We start from the raw sequence: 20,643 nt of genomic DNA, 5'->3' as shown, positions 1-20,643 counted from the left end.
CAACTACTGAGGGATCTGGATGCAGAGATCCATGACTAGGCCCCAGGTGGATCTCTGGGAGTCCAATTAGCGAGAATGAGGAGGGTTTATATGAGCGAGAATTGTTGAGACCAAGGTCGGATAAAGCACAGAGACAAATAGCCAAACAAACGGAAACACATGAAACATGAACCAATGGCTGAGGGGTCACCAACTGGATCAGGCCCTCTGAGTGGGTTGATTGGCCTGATCTGTTTGGGAGGCATCCAGGCAGTGGCACCGGGTCCTGTGCTCATTGCATGAGTCGGCTGTTTGAAACCTGGGGCCTATGCAGGGTCCCTTGGCTTGGCTGGGAGGAGGGGGACTGGACCTACCTGGACTGAGTCCACCAGGTTGATCTCAGTCTGTGGGGAAGGCTTTGCCCTGGAGGAGATTGGAATGGGGGGGCGGGCTGGGGGGAAGGTGAGGAGGGCGGGAGGGGGGGAGAACAAGGGAATCTGTGCCTGTATGTAGAACTTAATACTAGATGTGGAACAAGGATGACTGGACTGCTACTCACATCACCAGGCAGGCTACCTGGAAAACAGGACCCCAAGAAAGACACAGGGATCGCCCAACGACAGAGAAATGGAATGAGATCTACATGAACAGCCTGGACATGAGTGGGGGTAGTGAAGGGCGAGGGTCGAGGGAAAGAGAGCTTGGGTGAGTGGGAGATCCCAGCTGGATCAACAACAGAGAGGGAGAACAAGGAATAGGAGACCATGGTAAATGAAGACCACATGAGAATAGGAAGAAACAAAGTGCTAGAGAGGCCCACAGAAATCCGCAAAATAAATAAATAAATAAATAAATAAATAAATAAATAAATAAATAAATAAAGATATACTAGAGACCTTGGCACAGGGAATGATGTTTACTGTCATAGATAGTCATAGTCAGTACCCTCTTTTGACTCTATGTTCACATGTATAGAGACAAATACCATCCACTACTCATGTAGACACATATATGTGTATCACACCACACAACACACACACATACATCAACACAAGTAAAAATGTACACTTAGAAAACTGAAAACAAGGAATAAAGATGTCAATATTGATTTGGATGGATATGCCATTTATTAACTCATTATGGAGACATCAGTTTATAAAGTATAAAACAATAATGGGGTGATAAAAATTATTTTTCTGAGCTTAAATGTTCACTCTGAATTGACTATGCAATATTATTTTGTGATAATTAAAGCCAGTTTAATTTTATACAAAAATCTCCTTAATCCAGTGGAATATTGGAAGGAACTATAATTATTGGAACTATTGAAATTGTTGGCATTCACACTATTTTTTCATTTTAAAAGGTGACTAAAAATTAAAATATAATTAAAAAAATAAAATAAAAAATAATTGAAATTAGGTGATGAAAAATTGAAATCTTTCCAAGGGAAAATGGGTTTCTATAGAACATTGTGAGACCTCAGAACCTTAAAATGCAGAGAGAGGAGCCCAAATTGAACCTCATCTCTATGTGTCCCTGCATCATCTACTTCACTGGGATCTTACTATGGAATAATCCTCTTATACACTGTAAATATTTGTCACTTGAGTTAGTTTAATAAAATGCTGATTGGCCAGCATCAAGGCAGGAAGGATTGGTGGGGCAACCTAAAAAGAATGAAGGAGAAGGGCAGAGTCAGGAGTTGCCAGCCAGATGCAGAGCAAGCAAGATGAAAATCCTGTACTGAGAAAAAGTACTAAACCACATGGGTAGCTAAACATAGACAAGAATTATGGGTTAATTTAAGTGTAAGAGCTAATTAGCAATAAGCCTGAGCTACCGGCCAAGTATTTATAATTAATATAAGCCTTTGTGTGGTTATTTGAGAGCAGCTGATGGGAACAGGTGGGAGGGAGTGAAATGTACATTTACATAGCTCTGTTACATGATTCTATAGAAAAATACCCATAAGGACCTCCTGTTCAAATACAAGGAAAGAGGAAGATAGGCATTATTTTCCCATCAATACGAGATGTAAGATGCTAATATAGTGATCATGTGCCTCCTACCCTAATAGAGGGAAAAATAATCCAGAGTCAACAGATTTTAGCTTAGGAATTTAGGGTAAAACCAAAAACCATTGTTCTAAAAAAAATAAATTAAAAAGTTGTAATTAAATGTCTCCTAATGATACTCTGCTATACTCATACATCAGTGCCTTATTCAGCCATCACCAGAGAAGCTTCCTCTTTCAACAGATAGGAACAAATGCAGAGAGCTACTGCCAGACATTATGAAGAGAGGAAAAAGCCCTTGGATCACACAGCTTTAAATGGGATGGTTCCTTCAAAACTCTTTCCTCATGCCCAGGGAATCTTGCAGAAGTGGAGGCTCAAAGAGTCTAAAATCCAGAGGGGATGGACACCAAGGAAACAGGGCCCTCTAAATCAACATTAGCAAAGCTCATATGAACTCACAGAGACTGAAGCAGCACGCACTGGTCATGCAGGGCTCTGCACTAGGTCCTCTGTGCATACATTATGATTTCAAGTTAATTGTTTGGGCTTCCATAGTGTGAGAAAGAATGGGTCTCTGATTCTTCTCTTGGGCTCTTCTTCTTCTATTGGTTTGTCCTGTCCAATTTTGATGTGATAGTTTTGTTGTATCTTATTGCATTTTATTTTGTTATGTTTTTAAAAATGAATGGATAAATAAATGAAGACCTAACCACTAGGGGAAAGACTAACAAATAAATTATCATTTATAACTGCAGAAAGAGGGAAAATCAACCTTCTCCAATGGAGTGACACTGGGTATATCAACCACTTCAGTGCAGCATTATGTTCAGGAGTCGTTGACCAACATATAATGGACTCTACAGTTCTTTGTGTGTGCTTTTGTTTGCTTACATTTTGATGTTATTATTTTTTCTTTTTTTTCCTGTTTGAGTGGTATTTTAGCTTGTCTTTTAGGTTTTGGAAGGTTTTATTGTATTAGTTTTTGTTTTTTGAAAAAGAACATAAAGTTGGGTGGGTAGGGAGGGGAGAATATCTGGAAGGACTTGAGGCGGGGAAGAATATAGTCAAGTTTTAAAATTTTGTTTTAATAATGAAAATATAGTAAGAAAGAATAACAAAATTATTATTTCAAAGAACAATGTATTTTAATCAATTTCATGATTTTAATATTATCAACTTTATAAGTTCAAAAGTAAGTACTTAACATTCAAATAATTATCAGGAGAGATAATTGAAAGTTACACATTTTTATTCCATGTCATGGTTAGTTTTCAATATATTCAGATTGTCAAGTGTAATTTGAAGGAAATTAACTTTATATAACATACGCTTCCTTTCATAATCAACATACTAAATACTGTGTCCTTGAGCCAACGTATACTAGCATACAGAAGCTTTATGAGATTGTATTGATTAATCATTGAAAAATGTTTGAAGAATTAAAGTTTGGGTCGAAAGCAACATCTGAACAATGTATATGAATCACATGAGGTCAGATGTGTAACAAAAGTTTGGATATGCCAGGCTTTGCCCATCTAGTTTCTATGTCTCTCATCTGACTCATAGCAGGTACACTTCCTTTTTTCACTTTATTTTGAGATTATAATTTGATTATAGACTTTATTCTCCCCTTTTCCTTCCTTCAAACCCTTCAACATCCCTCCCGATTCTCCTACAAATTTATGGTCTCTTAAAAAAAAACTAATTGTTATTACATGCACACACACACACACACACATTACTAAATATAAACTGTTCAGTCACTGTAGTGCTGCTTTTTCAATGTTGACTATTTGTCACTAGTCAACCAGTTGGCATGTTCTTCCCTGGGAAGACTACTTCTGCTTCCAGTTTTCCTCAGCTACCTATGGTTCTTTGTGTTCCTTGTGGGCTTTATGCATCCAGTTTGGTCTGTTCATTGGTGTTATCCTTGTTCAGTTCACATTTGGCCAGTCATGTTGGTGTTCTACACATAAGTGTTCTTATCATTAAGACCCTAAGAATTAACTTAAGAAATGTTTGATACTGATTGTTCAATTGCCTTATGAAGCTTTGATTCCAACGTAGAAAGTTTTTTTTTTTTTTTTTTTTTTTTGGTTTTTTGAGCCAGGGTTTCTCTGTGTAGCTTTGCACCTTTCCTAGATCTCACTCTGTAGATCAGGCTGGCCTTGAACTCACAGAGATCCACCTGCCTCTTGTCTCCTGAGTGCTGGGATTAAAGGTGTGCGCCACCACTGCCCAGCTAGATCCATTCTTTTCAATCATACATTGAATTGAAACCTTGTTCAGTAATCTTAACTACAAATGTCCAGTTGTAGACATTGGTAATGATATTACAAAAAAATTAAATCTTTTTGTTAATCAGTATATGGTATTTATTATGAATAATACAGTATAATATATATGAAATGTACAGATTAAAATTCTCATTTTCTATAAGGAAAACACAATTTGATGCTAAAAATATCAAAACATTAAGTATAATTATTAATGTAAACATAGGAGGACATTGAACTCATACAAGAATAGAGAAAAAGTAAGAGGGGTTGGCAGTCACAAGAAGTGTGGTGGATTAAGGGAAATGTAAAAAACAAAACAAAAAGCATTACATGACTGCAGAGATGTTCCAGGCTGGCTGGAAAGTCTCCATGAAGGCAACCGATTGTGACTTGGCACAATTTACTGGAAGTCTAGTGAGGAATGAAACAATGTGTGGAGTGGCAGCCAGATTAACTTCATTTTATTGACTTTCCATTTTATTCTCTATTTCATTTTGTTTAGGTGTTCTCAGAATCATTAAAATAGTTTTAGTATTGCAACAGTATAACTGTTTGCTAATACTTAATTTGCTTATTTTAGGTGATGTAGTTATTTAAAGAATTTTTTTTTTGAGGCAGGCTCACTTATATAGCTCTGGCAGGCCTTGACACTTGCATAGTCCACATGGTCTAGACCTCACAGAGATGGACCAGCCTGTGCCTCCTCGATGGTGAGTTTAAAGGCATGAGCCAAAATATCTAGCTTTATTAACATAATTTTTGAAAATACATTGTGAGTGATAATATGAGTATGAAAATATGTATAGAGATCTAAAAGAAGGCCATAAAGAGATGCTTTCTATTTAAAAGGATAAAATTTTTCAAAAAATACTTCCTTAAAATATAAATTAGATTAAAACCATGCTATGCTAAGAACTTTTCATACTTATCTCTCAGGATATTCTTGCTATTACTGTGGGTCTTGAGACATCCCCACACCCATAACCTCTTATCCTGTATCACTTCTATATCTTTCTCTTGATTAAAATGGTGTTGTTTTACTTTCTTCCTCATCCTCTATAATCAGTAAACATAAAAACTATAAAATATAATAGCACAAATAACTTCAGTAAATATGCAAAATAAAATCTTGGAATTTGGAGATAGTTCATTTGATAAAGATCTCACTGCAAAGTGTGAGAATTTGAGTTCAGATACCTAGATCCCATGTGAAAATCCAGGAATGGTATAGCATGCCTATAATCTTAGTGTTGGTGAGATGGAGACAAGAATATTCTCAAAACTCATGGCACAGTGAGTCTAGCTGAGTAGTTGAAGTTGAGGTTGAGGTTCAGGAAAATCTCTTATCTCAAAAAGGATGGTAAAGAGAAATAGAAGAGGCCACATTGGTGACCTCTTACCTCTGCATGTATACTCATAAGCACACACAAAGAAACTCATGAATATACTGACATACATACATAAAAATAAATACTTAATAGGATATATAATGAAAAGAAAATCAAAGCATGGACTTCAATAATGAAAATTAATTTAAAGACATAAAAATGAGAGTTGTAAGTGTACTTATAATGAAGACAAATAAAACAAGTTTTAATGGAAATTAGAAGAAAGCTGCTGCAATATGGAAAGGTGCAATAAATGTGAAACCACTAGGCACTCACACTCAAAGTCGTCCATGACAACTGGAAAGAAATTTTCCTCTTGACCAAAAGACATAAAAAAGATTTGAATTTTAGACCATCTTACTTGAAAATTTTCAAAATTTGAAGGTATGAAAGAATTATATCAACTTTTATTAACATAAATCCATCGCAGAAGCATTAATATATGTATATATACATATACATTAAATATAAATATATTTATTATATTATCTCTGCTAATGCTCATGGTATTCTATCCTGTATTACTAGCAGAAACAGATATGGAGAATACAAAGAAAGGCAAGGTGTAAAATAGGAGATGCTCAGAAGAGCTGAAACTGAGAGTTTGAGACACATATATTGTTAGTAACAATTGCTGACAGCTATTTAATAAATGTCACTTGATATAGAATAGAGTATGAAACATATTAGGTGATTCATCTGTGTTGGGACAAATGTGTAAAGTTTGAATGAAAAGGAAATAGCCCTTGTATCTTAAATCCATTAACAGTAGAAGTCTTGGTATTTCTGGGTACTATTATTTGTAATCTATTACTGGGGTAACTTAAATTCTGCATTTTTTTATGTGTGTGACTAGATGCAAAATGAGCAGGAATAAATTCTTTAAAACTGGATTGCCTTATCCAATCTTAATAGAAGAGGAAGAGCCTAGATTGTAACTTTATACACCCTGGCTGGCTGATATACATGGGACATCAACCTGTATCTGAAGAGAAACAGTGGAGGAGGAGTGGATGTGAAGGGAGATGAGGAGGAAAGGGTAAAGAGGAAGGAGGGGGAACTTTGGTTGATACATAAAAACAAAAGAAGTGAACAAACAACAAAACAAAATGATACAAACAAATCACATTGATCTGTGGCTTCTACAGGTTGCTCATGTGCATATTACATTATACAGATGCGTTCTTCCACAGTCAACATGCATTCATATCAACTAACACATAAGATAAAAGGTGAAATTTTTCTTCAGTGTCTACATTCTGCATTTTTAGTATTTAAATTATTATTCAAAATAGGAACAAATACTTTGATTTCAATATGACAACCTAACAAACTGGTCTGGGAAGATCACTGAAAGTTCCAGGTAAGTCTTTTTGAAAGTGAGTCATTTCTAAAATATGGTAAAAGAGTTATAGACTTTCCACTTGAAGCTACTTAAAGGAGTGAAAATGTTAAGCATCTGGTTCAAAATCATGAACAAGATAGTGTAGTCCACACTTTACACTTTTATTCAATACAATGCTTGATGTTTTATCTAAAGCAATGAGGCAAGGCAAATAATTGTGTATGAAGAGTGACAGATAGTCTTGACTGTCAATTTAATAGAATCGGGGGTCACTTAGGAAACAAACTTCCAGAAGCTCATATGAGGAATTTTACTGATGAGACCAGGCTCAAGAAGGCCAGTAATCGCTTTTCTTGATTTATTTCATTGATGAGGCTGTGCTAAAATAAACCCTTGACTAATTAAGAAATGTTGTTTTCAAGAATCCTGTTGCAGCAATGAAACAAGGAACAGATAAAATTGATGCAAGAAGTGGGGCTATTGTTCTGATAAAAATAAACAATGTGTGCTTCAACATTTGAAATGGAATTGTGGCTTCAACATGGAAGAGTTTGGTATATTTTCCTAGAAAAACAATAGCATGATGGAGGCAGTGTTTAGTGGAACATTCTTGTGGAAGCTTAAACAACAGGAATGTAGAAAGAAGTGTGGATAGTGGTAGACTGGCTTCCATAGTCATAAAGGAATGAAGTCAGAAACTGTACTGGTATCCATTTGTGTGACACATTGTTCAAGAATTTGACTTCCTTGTGCCTATGTCCTGAGAACTTCAGTGAAGTTAATATTTAAGATAATGCTTTAGTTTGTTCAGTGGAGGAAATTTCAGTATAGTGGAACATTGCATCTTTGCTATAGTTACTTTTTACTGCATCTTTCCATTTCCTAATTATTTTAAAAAAGAAAACTATGGGCAGAAAGATTATTTTAAAATATCCTGATTGTCAAGGGTGTTGGGGAGAATTTGAGCAGTTAAATTTGGCTGACAAGGTGTGTTTAGGGAAAAAAAATTCTCTCTTCCAAAGAAAAACTCTGATATGCACTAGGATAATAGAAAACAAATCCTGAGGGCAAAATACCACCCATCAAACGACCTGCCTTATAAAGTTTGAATCCTATTTGATAGGAGAGAACATGAACTGAGAATGTAGCTGAAGGAATCACTTTCTAAGAAAGAACTGCTTAGAAACATATTTCCACTGGAGTAGCATACAGAGATCTCAAGTAGTAGAACTGGGGTGTAAGGGTATATTTCAAGCTGGCAGAAAACTTTGAAAGAATTGTCAATATGGTATTGATTTTTTTTTTTTTTTACACATGAGGACTGCAACAGAGTACTAGAGTATTGTACCTGTCAGAGCAAAGGGACCTTACTGACAGGGTAGGAGATAACATCTTTAGACTCAGATTATCCTTCACATTTTCCAGATGCCACAAGATATGGGTACCCAGGATCTTGTCCTTATTCTGATAAGTTGTTATTTTGTCTGGTGATCTCTTTCCTTGCTATGTCCCACATAGAATGGGAAGGTGGGCTCTATGTCATTGTATGTGTGATGTATGTGACATATTTTATTTCACAGGGGCTCACAATTGAGAACTCACAAGGGAAAAACTTTCCAGAAGGTGCAATGTGGGCTTTAAGAGGAGAAGAGGCATCCAATGTCATCCTCATCTGTGGCCTATAAGTGCTAAAACATGGAGGTTTCAAGTAAACTATGCCTATTAGTGTGGAGGGTCATCAATCACTTCCAGATTGGATTTGAATCATGTGCAACAGGAGGTAATACATACTTGGTAATGTAAAATTTGTCAAATGCCTATGGCTAGTGAGGTCACAGGCCTTCATGAAGAAACTACAACTATTATTCCTCTAAATGAACAAAGCATTAAACTGCCTTCTAAATAACCATATTTATATCACTCAACTATTTTCAGGATTAGACAGATAAGCTTCTTTTTGTAGTATGTAAGTATAAATACAGAGATTTTTCAGCTAAGTGCTGAGAATAAGTAAATGTTCAATGTTCATGCAGAAATTGGACAGCTATTTCAACTCTTCACAGATCAAGAAATAGCTCAAAATAGAGGGCAATATAGAATATAAGACCTAGAGGTTGGGGAGGTGTGCTATGATACATGGCCTTTAGATGCGATATGGCCATTTTAATCCTTAACAAACATCAGGTTGTGTGGTGGTATTGTGTTCTCCAAAATATTGTATACCTTAATAAACTTATCTGGGGTCAGAGAACAGAAAAGCCACAAGATACTTAGGCTAGAAAATGTTAGCACATGCCTTTAATTTCAGAGACAGAAATCCTTCTGGATCTCTGTGAGTTCAAGGCCGCATTGGAAACAGCCAGGCATGGTGACTAATGCCTTTAATCCCAGAAAGCAGCCTTTAATCCCAGAAAGCAGCCTTTAATCCCAGGGAGTGGTGGTAGAAAGCAGAAAGGTTTATAAGGCGTGAGGACCAGAAACTAGAAGCATTTGGCCTGGTTAAGCATTTGGCTGGTTAAGCATTTGGCTGGTTAAGCGTTCAGGATTTCGAGCAGCAGTTCAGCTGAGAGCCATTGGGATGAGGACTCAGAGGCTTCCAGTCTGAGGAAACAGGACCAGCTGAGGAACTGGTAAGGTGAGATAGCTGTGACTTGTTCTGTCTCTCTGATCTACCAGCATTGACCCCAATACCTGACCTTGGGTTTGATTTTATTAATAAGAACTTTTAAGATTCCTGCTACAAGGTTGTGGTTACCTACACAACAATGGCACATAATTTATCCTTCAATATTACATTATAAATTGGGGAAGGACTCATGAAATTCTACCTCTCCTGAATTTAATGGATACTGATAAAGATGTCAACATGTGTGTAGCCACCAGTAACTTTCCAAAGGTTCAGTCATAGTTTTATATCCATGCTCATATGAGCAACCACAAATAACTCATTGGTCAATGAAGACATATAAATGTAGGAGAGATTACTTGAAAAGAAGCAGATCTACAAGATAGGAAGAAGAGACAGTTATGTGATCAATATGATCATAATACATGTTTACACATATGTCATTGTCAAAAATTAGTAAAAATAAAACAAAAAATCTTAGAGAAATTAAAAATATTTCCATCAGTAGTATTTCATATATATAATCACATATTACATAAATATATATATGATTTTTTTTCCTTCAAAGAAAATCTCTGTTAGTGTTTCCCAAAACCTTGATTATTTTCTTGACAGATATATTAAAACATTCCTGTGATACAAGGAATTTTGGTTAAATATTGCAGAGAGATACAGTATTCCCTCCATTATAAAATTGTGTTCTATATCTGAAAAACTTTGTCTAGAAAAGCATTATCAAACAAAACCAAAATGTAATTTTTAAAAAACACTCAAAATAAGTTTGGATGAACATAAAAGCATTATGAATATTGTTATCATTATAATTATGCAAAGAGTATGTCTTAGATCCCATGAGGCCAGGCATTTTCAAAATACCTAAGGGATTAAAATCACTCTCACAAATTCATGATGTCTCGAGGAAACATCTTTAAGTTCTGCGTACAGTGAAGGAAGAGTTTTGGTTCCTTTCTTTAGGTTTTGCTCATCAACCACGATGAACACAGCGTTTGTGAAGCAGAGGTAATGTTCTCCTCTCACAGACAGAGCTGTTCTCTTGTTCCCCCTTGGATGTGGATAGAAGAGATGGAAGCAACAGTTTTAGTCAAGAATGATGGACACTAAACCATAGAGAATAGGAAACATATATCTTCATATATTTCCAGCACTGATATAAGGTGAGACTCATAGGGCCCACATTTGTAATTTCAGAAATGAATCCAACTTGTGATATTGATGTAAACCTTAGAATACTGTTGGCAGGTTACTGTTTAATACAACAATGGAATTTTCACTTCATAACTACTTGTTTTTGAGAGAGTTCAATAAATTCTAATTCCCAGATCCCTTAAATTCATCAAGATGTGACCAAAGTCCATGGTTCCAGCAGCAAATAAAACAATACATGAGGAGCCAAGAGAACAACACTTCAACATTAATAATTGCTCAAATGTCCACAGTGCTCAAATAGCCCTTTCTGAAGGACAAACTCTCTTCCTTCTTTGATTCCTTTCTTCCGTGGTCCCTTTCTTAATTCCCTTCTTCCCTCCATCCCTCCCTCCAATACTTTTTTTTTATTCTTCTAAATATGTGGTTACTTATGTACTAGTACATATAAAACGTGATGTTCAATTTGGAATACAGTATGCTCTGTGGTTTTTATAGATTTTTTTAAACTAGGAACATGGTGAATGGAAGTGCTGTCATAGCACAGACTGTTATTCAGATCAAGTATAAAACTCTCTCTTTACATGAATGCATACTAGCACATGCTATAAGGAAGGACACTAAAGGTCAGAAAGTGAGACTGTGTCCATCCAAGTGTCAATAAGCATGAGTTCTCTACCTCAGAACTGCCCAGAAACTTGAGTGGTTTAAGCTCTGAACTTGAATATTGATGATAATTCTGGTGCGGCCTGTCTTTTAAGATGAACTGAATCATCAAGACATCCAAGAAGTTTCAGAAACCCAATAGGAATAACATGAAGGAAACCTAGAAAAATCCCTTCCCCTACATACCAGAAACAAAAGGTAAGTACAATCGAGACATTTAGAGAATACAGCAGAGCAACACTGAGGAGAGATAGAAATCATTAATAATCTAGAAAGCATGTATTTCACAGTCACAGAGAGGAATTTGCTTCGCTACAAACACAAGAGATAAATCTTTGCTTTGCACATAATAATCTTTGATCAATAGTATGATGTATTTATGGAACTTAACATTGAAGCAATTTCAAATAGGGTTTTAATTTATTAATGTCTGTTTTAAATGACCGTTCTTTAAAGATACATTTAGAAGTATTTACTTATAATGATAACCATTCTGCTCATATATTTTATAGTTTTGAGAGTTATGTACACTTCACAGTTAACAAAGAACATTTATTATTTGTAGATACATTGTTGCTTCTTGACAAAATGAATAGAAAGAAAATAGTAGGTTGTGTGGCTGGTAGAGCTGGTGAGAACCCTTCCCAACACCACTGCTCAGGACTCGGCTCAGTGCTATAGTTCTTGCTCTGAGGGTCCCTGAGCAAGATCAGAAATAGTTATAGAATTTTCAAATGCATGGCTGTTAGAGAAAATTAGGTAATAGAATATTTCAGGAGAAGTACAAAGAAAATGAGCTAGTTCACACATAAGAATATTGGTCTAAAATCAAAGAGAATTTGAAATGAAAATGCGTTGAGACAATGGTAAGGTCATTCATAAAAGATCATAGCATAAAATTGTGTGATGCTGTTACGCTAACCCAATACTTCCACTTTTGTTAATGTGTTGGATAGTTTGTAAAGCTCACACACCTTTTGTCATAAATTTAAAGAAAAACTGTTTTGTGGGATTTAGTTGATGGTTTTGTTGCAAATGAAATACATAATAATTACTGTTGTCAGCCGGGCGGTGGTGGCGCACACCTTTAATCCCAGCACTCAGGAGGCAGAGCCAGGTGGATCTCTGTGAGTTCGAGGCCAGCCTGGACTACCAAGTGAGTTCCAGGAAAGGCTCAAAGCTACACAGAAACCCTGTCTCGAAAAACCAAAAAAAAAAAAGTTACTGTTGTCTTCTAGACAACATATTGTTTTTAAATTCTAAAAATGGACAATCAATTTTTGGCTACTTTTATATCTTAACAAACTGTTAAAATGCTTTATCTTTCATGTTTTAATGTTATGTTTATACTAGCATGAGTTAGTGGCTTGTTAGATTCTTATTTTCATGTTATATACCTCATGAATGTTTTCCATATTCCTTACATTTTACATTTGACAGCATTGCATTTTGGACAATATAGATTTTTTGTGAAATTCTCTCCTCTCATTTTATTTTCAGAGTACAATTTGAAAACTGAAATAATATTTCAGAATTACAAATAGGATTCTGGAATAATTTCCAATATGTTTTTTAAATGTATTGAATGAGTGAATAATTTCACTGCAATTGGAATACTTTATGATGTGATTATAATAAGAAACATTTCTCTTTAGACTGATTCAATATTTCATCCCAATGTGGCTTTGTAGGAACTGCTAAGTATAATATTGATATCAGTAGTTGCAGTTACTTTTTATTATGGTTTTTAAAATATGACTAAACACAATGAATTTGCTTGTGTAAGGTGACACAAGATTGCTATCCTATGATCCCTAAGATTGAAACTGGAGGCTGAAGAGCTCAAAGTCATTGTAATCTTGAATGATGTTGTGTCCATCTTGGCTGTAAAAAAAAAAAAAAACTTGTTAATTCCCATTTGTACTCATGGACTATAATGCTTGAGATACAATAGTTTGTCCAATCATGTGACTATTTACACATAAAACTGTTTTGTTAATTTTTTAAATATTTTATTCACTATTTGAGAATTTCATGTGTACAACGTACTTTGTTCATATCCATCCCCTTCCCATTCCGACTTGGTCCTCCCATAGCTGAGTTAAAAACTTTAAATTTCTACTTAACATTGTGTTTATTCTCATTTTACATGAATATAAATAAGTAGAACAGAAGGTTTGGGTTTATTAATTTTTGAGTTTCAGTTGACACTGACATAGTGCTTTAATAAGAGTTTATTTTGCAAGACTATGAAATAAACAAATATATATCAATCTTAACCAAATAAGAGATTTTTATGTGTTTTAGCTCAATTTTCAACTCTTAGTCTTTTATCTTATAGGTATAAATTTAAACTACAGCTTCTGTTTAGGCATATCAGCTTCAAAATAATATAAATCATAACTTGTGTTCACAAACCATAGTGACTACAAATTTAGAAAATTACTATCTGAAAATTACTATCTGAAGAATGACCACGTCCTCTCTCTCTCTCTCTCTCTCTCTCTCTCTCTCTCTCTCTCTCTCTCTCTCTCTCTCTCTTTAAGAAAAATTTTCCATTCATTTTACACACCAATCAAAAATCCCCCTCTTCCATCCTCCCACCCTTCCATTCTCCCCCTCCGAACCTCCCCCCCCCATTCCTCTCCACAAGAAGCGAAGGCTTCCCATGAGGAGGCACATAGAGGCAAGTCCAAGTCCCTCCCTCGGCCTCAAGGCTGCAAGAGGTTCCCATCACAGACAGTGGACTCCAAAGAGCCAGCTCATGGACCAGGGATGAATTCTGATCCTACCGCCAGGGGGCCCCCAAGCAGATCAGGTTACACAACTGTCTTGTCAAGCAAAAGGCCCTACCCCAGTCCCATGCAGGCTCCACAGTTTTGATCCAACTTTCATAAGTTTCCACTAGTTTGGTTTGATCGTCTCTGCAGGTTTTCCCATCATGATCTTGATGCACTTGCTCATAGAATCCCTCTTCCCTCTCTTTACCTCTTTATAAACACCTGGAGCTCTGCCTGGTGTTTGGCTGTGGATCTCTGCACCTGCTTCCATCAGTCACTGGAGAACAGCTCTGTGATGACAGGGTATTCACAGATCTGGTCACTGGGGTAAGCCAGTTCAGTTCAGGCACCCTCTCCACTATTTCTAGTAGTCCAAGCCGGGGTCATCCTTTCAATCAGAACTGATGTGCATCTTAAGTAAACATAAAAGTTGAAGCTAGCATTTATTTCATTTTAAAGTTAATATAGGCCTTTGATTCCCTTGAAAACTTCCATTCAGTTTTGTTGCTCTGTTTTGTTGTATAAGAAAGCTGTTAAAACAGGAGTGTCTGTGAGTGAGGACAGAGCTTTAGCATTTCCCTACTGATTAAGAACATCAGACCATGCTTTGCACTGAAACCATCAAAAGCATCATATTTCATATAAACCTATAGAACCAAATATTATACACTGTGTGAAAAAATTTGAAGAAAAACACTTAGAAACTTTGGTTTGGAAAAGCAAGAATCTCATATAAAATAATCTTCCTTGCTCTGCATCATTATCTGAATTCCCCTTATCCTTTTTTTTAAATCAACTAAACAAGAATTAAAAAAAAGAAAAAAAGCACAAAATAATATACAAGAAACACATATACACACCCATAAAAACATAAAAGCAGAAACCATAATATACAAACAAAAGACTAGTAAGTTAAAAAATACCCAAACACCAATATGAGACAAAACGTTCATAAAACAACACTGAGTTCATTTCATGTTGGTTATCTACTGTTGGACATGGGGCCTGCCCTTAAGTGTGGTTAATATACTCAATGAGATTCCATTGGAGAATATCTTTAACACTCAACACCTCCTCTTACACTTCCACTTACACCATTAATTTGATGTGGTTTTCACAAGAAGATTTCAATGTCCCTAGGTTTATTAAATTTTCAAAACATCAATTAACCAGACCTGCCCTACAAGAAAGGGTAGAGGTCTAAATCTGAGGGAAAAAAAATCTCAAGAATTTGAAGCAGTTTTTCTTTTATGTCCATGTGTTGTCATTTTAAGGGATGATGAGTTTCATTCTATTTCCTTCATAGACACCACCCTCCATGATCTCCTTACTCACTGCAGTTCTTTGTTCATTTTGATTTAGCACAGAATGACAACTGATAAATTATGAGGTGATCATCTTAACTGATTACTGCCTGATCCAGTGACCCAGGGACCTTTAGGTTATTTATTTATTTATTTATTTATTTATTTATTTATTTATTTATTTATTACTGTTTTCTTTGGCTGTAGCTTATTAATGGAAACAGAGTTCACATTATAGATACTAGTGAAGAACTACACTAGGAACATCACGGAAGTGGTTATGGAAGTGGTTGTTTCAAAGTAGATGTATGCTACTTCTTCTTCTACTATGACTACAATTGCAACAGTGTCTGTTCTTTGCAAATACAAGTCATTAAAATCACCACCATTTTCTTCTCTGTATAAATACATTAGTATTTTACTTGCAGATATGCATAAACATATATACATATGCATTTATATCTTTGTGTGTATATTCATACAGCTAGTCTCATAGAAATGTATATTTAGTACAATGTGCCTATTATATTCAGGAGAAGATACAAATACATTTTAAAGCCTTGACCTCCTGGGGAAATTATGTTCAAGAGCTGGAGTATTTGTCTAGATGAATCCACATGATGCAGCTGAGTTTACAAGTGAGTAGATTACTCTTAGCATTGTAAGGGGAATATCATGAGTAACATTTTAACATTGTCAAACTTGTTTCTTCTACTAGTCATTAGAAATGAGTAAGTAATATGTTTATGAACATGCTTTATACTTAATTTATATGAATATGAAACAATATTTTTGTAGAATTGTATCTTTCCAAGCAAGGTCAAATTGTATAAAGATCTTGTAGGCAATTAAATCTCAGAACTCTAAAATATATTCAACAATTAATTTCTCCTCTTTAGCTATATAATTTTCATACAGGTGATTTGTTGATCATCTTTTAATTCTCAATCCTTTAACTTGTTATTTTTATTAAAATGCCTAATTCACACATGACAATGGAATAAGATGTGGTACCTTTATAGACAGAGGGAGACTGTACAAAGACCACATGTATTCTGAAATTCTCATCGTTTAATAAAAAATCTCAGTCTTTACCTTGTTAATTCTCAGGAGAGGTCATGGATGTGGACCTAGAGTCTCTTAAAATCCAAGTTTAAACATCTTGTTTCCTTGAACTTAAAACTGTAATTAAAAGTTTTACCTTGTCACATATTTTACTAGGAGGCCTAGTCCTGCCCAGGCTCATTTTGACTCTGTTTAGTCATTATAGACAGTAACAGCATTTTTATAAGTTTTGGACACACTGTAAATTGATGGATTTAAATGAAGTTTCAACAAGTTCTACATTAGCATAATGTTAATGGCAGTTACTCTATACAAAATTTTCTGTGTTATGAAGAACAGATTACTTGATTTGAATTCTAGTACACTTTGTGCTTTGAAACAAAACTTAAAATGTTGTCATGAACTTCAAATACATTTTACCTCTTCTTCTATTGGTAGATGGAGCTTCAATTCATCACTGAAGATGACTCAGCCATACCTTCCTTGTTCAATGCAGGTGGTAAACGTGATTAATAAATTATATTCTTTGGTTTATTGTTAAGGTATGCAATATTTTACTACAAGAAGCATTTAGAGATTGACACAAACTGAAAGTTCAATATGGGTTTCTCTAACACAGATGGTTTTATCCCAAAATATTAAAATTGTGATTATTGTTTAAATTATTCAATTATTTCTATGTTAAATCTATATGATATCTAATAATACTTATAAAAAACTTTCTGCTACTCTGTTCTGAATGGTAATAAAATTAATGAAGATAATTTTACATAAATATGCACCATATTATTGAAGCTTTATTGTAAATTTATAAGAAATATTTTTCTTATAATTGCAAATTTCATATATTTTTCTTTAAAAGTCCTCAGGACAATCATGCATAACCAGAGCTTTGTCAATGAGTTTATACTCCTGGGACTTTCACAGAACCCTCAAATTGAGAAAATATCATTTGTTATATTTTTATTGGTCTATCTTGCAACCATTGTGGGTAATGTGATGATTGTGGTGACCATTGTCTACAGCCCTGCACTGCTGGGCTCCCCTATGTACTTCTTTTTGGCATTCCTCTCCTTCCTCGATGCATGTGTCTCTTCTGCTGTCACACCAAAGATGATTGCAGATTTGGTTTATGAGAGGAAGACCATCTCTTTTGAATGTTGCATGACACAGCTCTTTGCTGTGCACTTTTTTGCTGCAGTGGAAGTCATCATTCTGGCAGCCATGGCCTATGACCGCTATGTGGCCATTTGCAAGCCCTTACACTACTCTTTCATCATGAACAGGAGGCTCTGTGGTATTCTGATGGGCGTGGCCTGGGCTGGAGGATTCTTGCATTCTATCATACAAATTGCCTTCACATTGCAGCTGCCCTTCTGTGGACCCAATGTCATTGATCATTTCATATGTGACCTGTTCCCATTGCTGAAGCTCGCCTGCACTGACACACACATTTTTGTCATTTTGGTATTTGCCAACAGTGGGTCTATCTGCATCATTATATTCTCCTTTTTGCTTGTTTCTTATGGTGTCATTTTGTTCTCTCTGAGAGGTCACAGCTCTGAAGGGCGACGTAAAGCTTTATCAACCTGTGGATCCCATGTTACTGTTGTAGCTTTTTTCTTTATTCCTTGTATATTAATATATGCACGACCTACATCTCCATTCTCTTTTGAGAAAAATGTGTTTGTATTTACAGATGTCCTGACACCATTGCTCAATCCTATGGTGTACACTTTCAGGAATAAGGAAATGATAAATGCCATCAGGAAAATGTGGAGGAGGCTGATAGTGGTTTCTGATAAATAATAAAATATTGTGCTTTCATGACTGAGGAGATGGCTCAGTGGATAAAAGTACTTACTGTTTAATAATGAGGACCTTTGTTTGGATTCTTAGCAGTCATGTCCAAAGTCAGGTATGGTAGATCATCTTTTACCCGTTGTTGCTAAATCAGAACCATACAGGTCCCCGGGATGAACTGAACAACAGATTGAATCTCTGAATAACACACTTAGCTCAAGCCTCAGTCACCAACACTTTCTCAAGGAAATGAGGTAGAGAGTGATAGAAAACAATGTTCAGTGCCTCCTGAGTGCCTTGCAGGCATGTGCATTGGTACCAGCATTTCCTACATGTTCTCACACATTAAACACATACATGCACCCAATAAACATACACATACCAATCAAATTATTACACTTCACAAGCTTAATGTAAAGAATAGAAAATCCACACTCACTTATGCAAGCTCTTCATAAATTTTTCAGTAAATTTAGCACTCTTTCTTACACTCTCTTTCCTAAGGCATTTTCACATATCATTGTTAGCTTGCTATTCTATACTGTTTCTAACATAAATAATAGATAACTGAGCAAAGCCCATTCAAAATGTCAAGAATGGTTTAAAATGACAGTCATGGATACAAAAATGTTAGTTTCTGATTGCTGACCATTATCTAATAAATGTTACCTGAAATGGAATATAATTCATGGTATGTGTTTATTTCTATTGGAATGCAGGAATAAAATTTAAATAAAAAGAAAGTAAACATTGTGTCTTGACTTCTTTTATTACAGAACTGCTGTTTTTGAGGACTAATATTCATAGCTGTTTTTTGTTATTGCTGCTGCTGTTGTTGTTTTTATGATTCACTAGAGTTCTGCATTTCCTGTGGTGTGTTAATAGAGCAGAAGCACATGACACATTGTGTTAAATTGTTTAATGTTTTTAGGGGCCCCTGACAGTGGAATGCGGATCTATCCCTGGTGCATGACCCATAGCAGGTACACTTCCATTTTTCATTTTATTTTGAGATTATAATTTGATTACAGACTTTATCCTTCCCTTTTCCTCCCTCCAAACCCTTCAATATCCCTCCTGATTCTCCTACAAGTTTATGGTCTCTTTAAAAAAAACTAATTGTTCTTGCATGCATATATGTAATATATTTATATTGCTAAATATAAACTGTTCAGTCACCATAGTCTACTTGTATGCATATTTTTAATGTTGACTGTCACTAGTCAAACAATTGGTGTGTTCTTCCCTGGGAAGACTACTTCTGCTTCCAGCTTTCCTCTGCTGCCTGTGGTTCTTTGTGTAGGGTTGAAGCCTTGTGGGTTTTATGGATCCAGTTTGGCTTGTTCATTGGTGCTATCCTTGTTCAGTTCACATTTGGACAGTCATGCTGGTGCCCTGTGGTGGTATTGTATTCCCCAAAATATTGTGCACTCTAATAAACTTATCTGGGGTCAGAGACAGAACAGCCACAATATTAAACATAGAGGTTAGGCACATGCCTTTAATTCTAGCATTCCAGAGGCTGAAATTTGTCTAGATCTCTGTGAGTTCAAGGCCACGAGGATACAGCCAAGCATGGGTACACACACCTTTAATCCCAGAAAGTGAGCCTTTAATCCCAAGGAGTGATGGAAGAAAGCAGAAAGATATATAAGACGTGAAGACCAGAAACAAGAAGCATTTGGCTGGTTAAGCATTTAGGTTTTGAGCAGCAGTTCAGCTGAGATTCATTTTGGATGAGGACTCAGAAGCTTCCAGTCTAAGAAAACAGGATTAGCTGAGGAACTGCTGAGGTGAGGAAGCTGTGGCTTGTTCTGCTTCTCTGAACTTCCAGCATTCACCCCAATACCTGGCTCCAAGTTTGCTTTTATTAATAAGAACTTTTAAGATTCCTGCTACAGTGCCCTACACATAAATGTTCTTATCATTAAGATCCTAAAAATTAACTTAAGAAATAAAGGTTTGATACTGATTGTTCAATGCCTTATGAAACTTTGATTCCAATGTAGGAAATTAAGCCTCAAGATAAAATATTACTCTGACTACTACATAGGAAGCAAACAGATCCACTCTTTTCAATCATACATTGAATTGAAACATTATTCAGTAATCTTAACTCCAAATGTCCAATTATAGACATTGATAATGATATTTAAAAAAATTAAATTTTTAGCTGAGAAATAATTACTGAAAGCCATTTTTTATCTCTTTATTCATAGCAGT

At 35.5% G+C, this 20,643-nt stretch overlaps 1 protein-coding gene and 1 pseudogene across 1 annotated transcript; both read left to right on the top strand.

Annotated features, from left to right (window-relative positions):
* The window catches only part of LOC131907799 (olfactory receptor 4C15-like), a 12,865-nt pseudogene extending 4,168 nt beyond the window's left edge, over window positions 1-8,697 (top strand).
* Window positions 8,698-17,469: 8,772 nt separating this feature from the next.
* LOC131908318 (olfactory receptor 4C15-like) lies at window positions 17,470-18,426 on the top strand. Its single transcript, XM_059259370.1, has one exon. It carries the CDS (start codon window positions 17,494-17,496, stop codon window positions 18,424-18,426), a length of 933 nt encoding a protein of 310 aa, XP_059115353.1. The 5' UTR covers window positions 17,470-17,493.
* The last annotated feature ends 2,217 nt before the right edge of the window (window positions 18,427-20,643 follow it).

The sequence above is a fragment of the Peromyscus eremicus genome, chromosome 4 (genome assembly GCF_949786415.1).
Source record: "Peromyscus eremicus chromosome 4, PerEre_H2_v1, whole genome shotgun sequence".
Taxonomy (NCBI): domain Eukaryota; kingdom Metazoa; phylum Chordata; class Mammalia; order Rodentia; family Cricetidae; genus Peromyscus; species Peromyscus eremicus.
The sequence above is the reverse complement of the archived record's forward strand: the minus strand, read 5'-3'. Positions and strand labels throughout refer to the sequence as shown.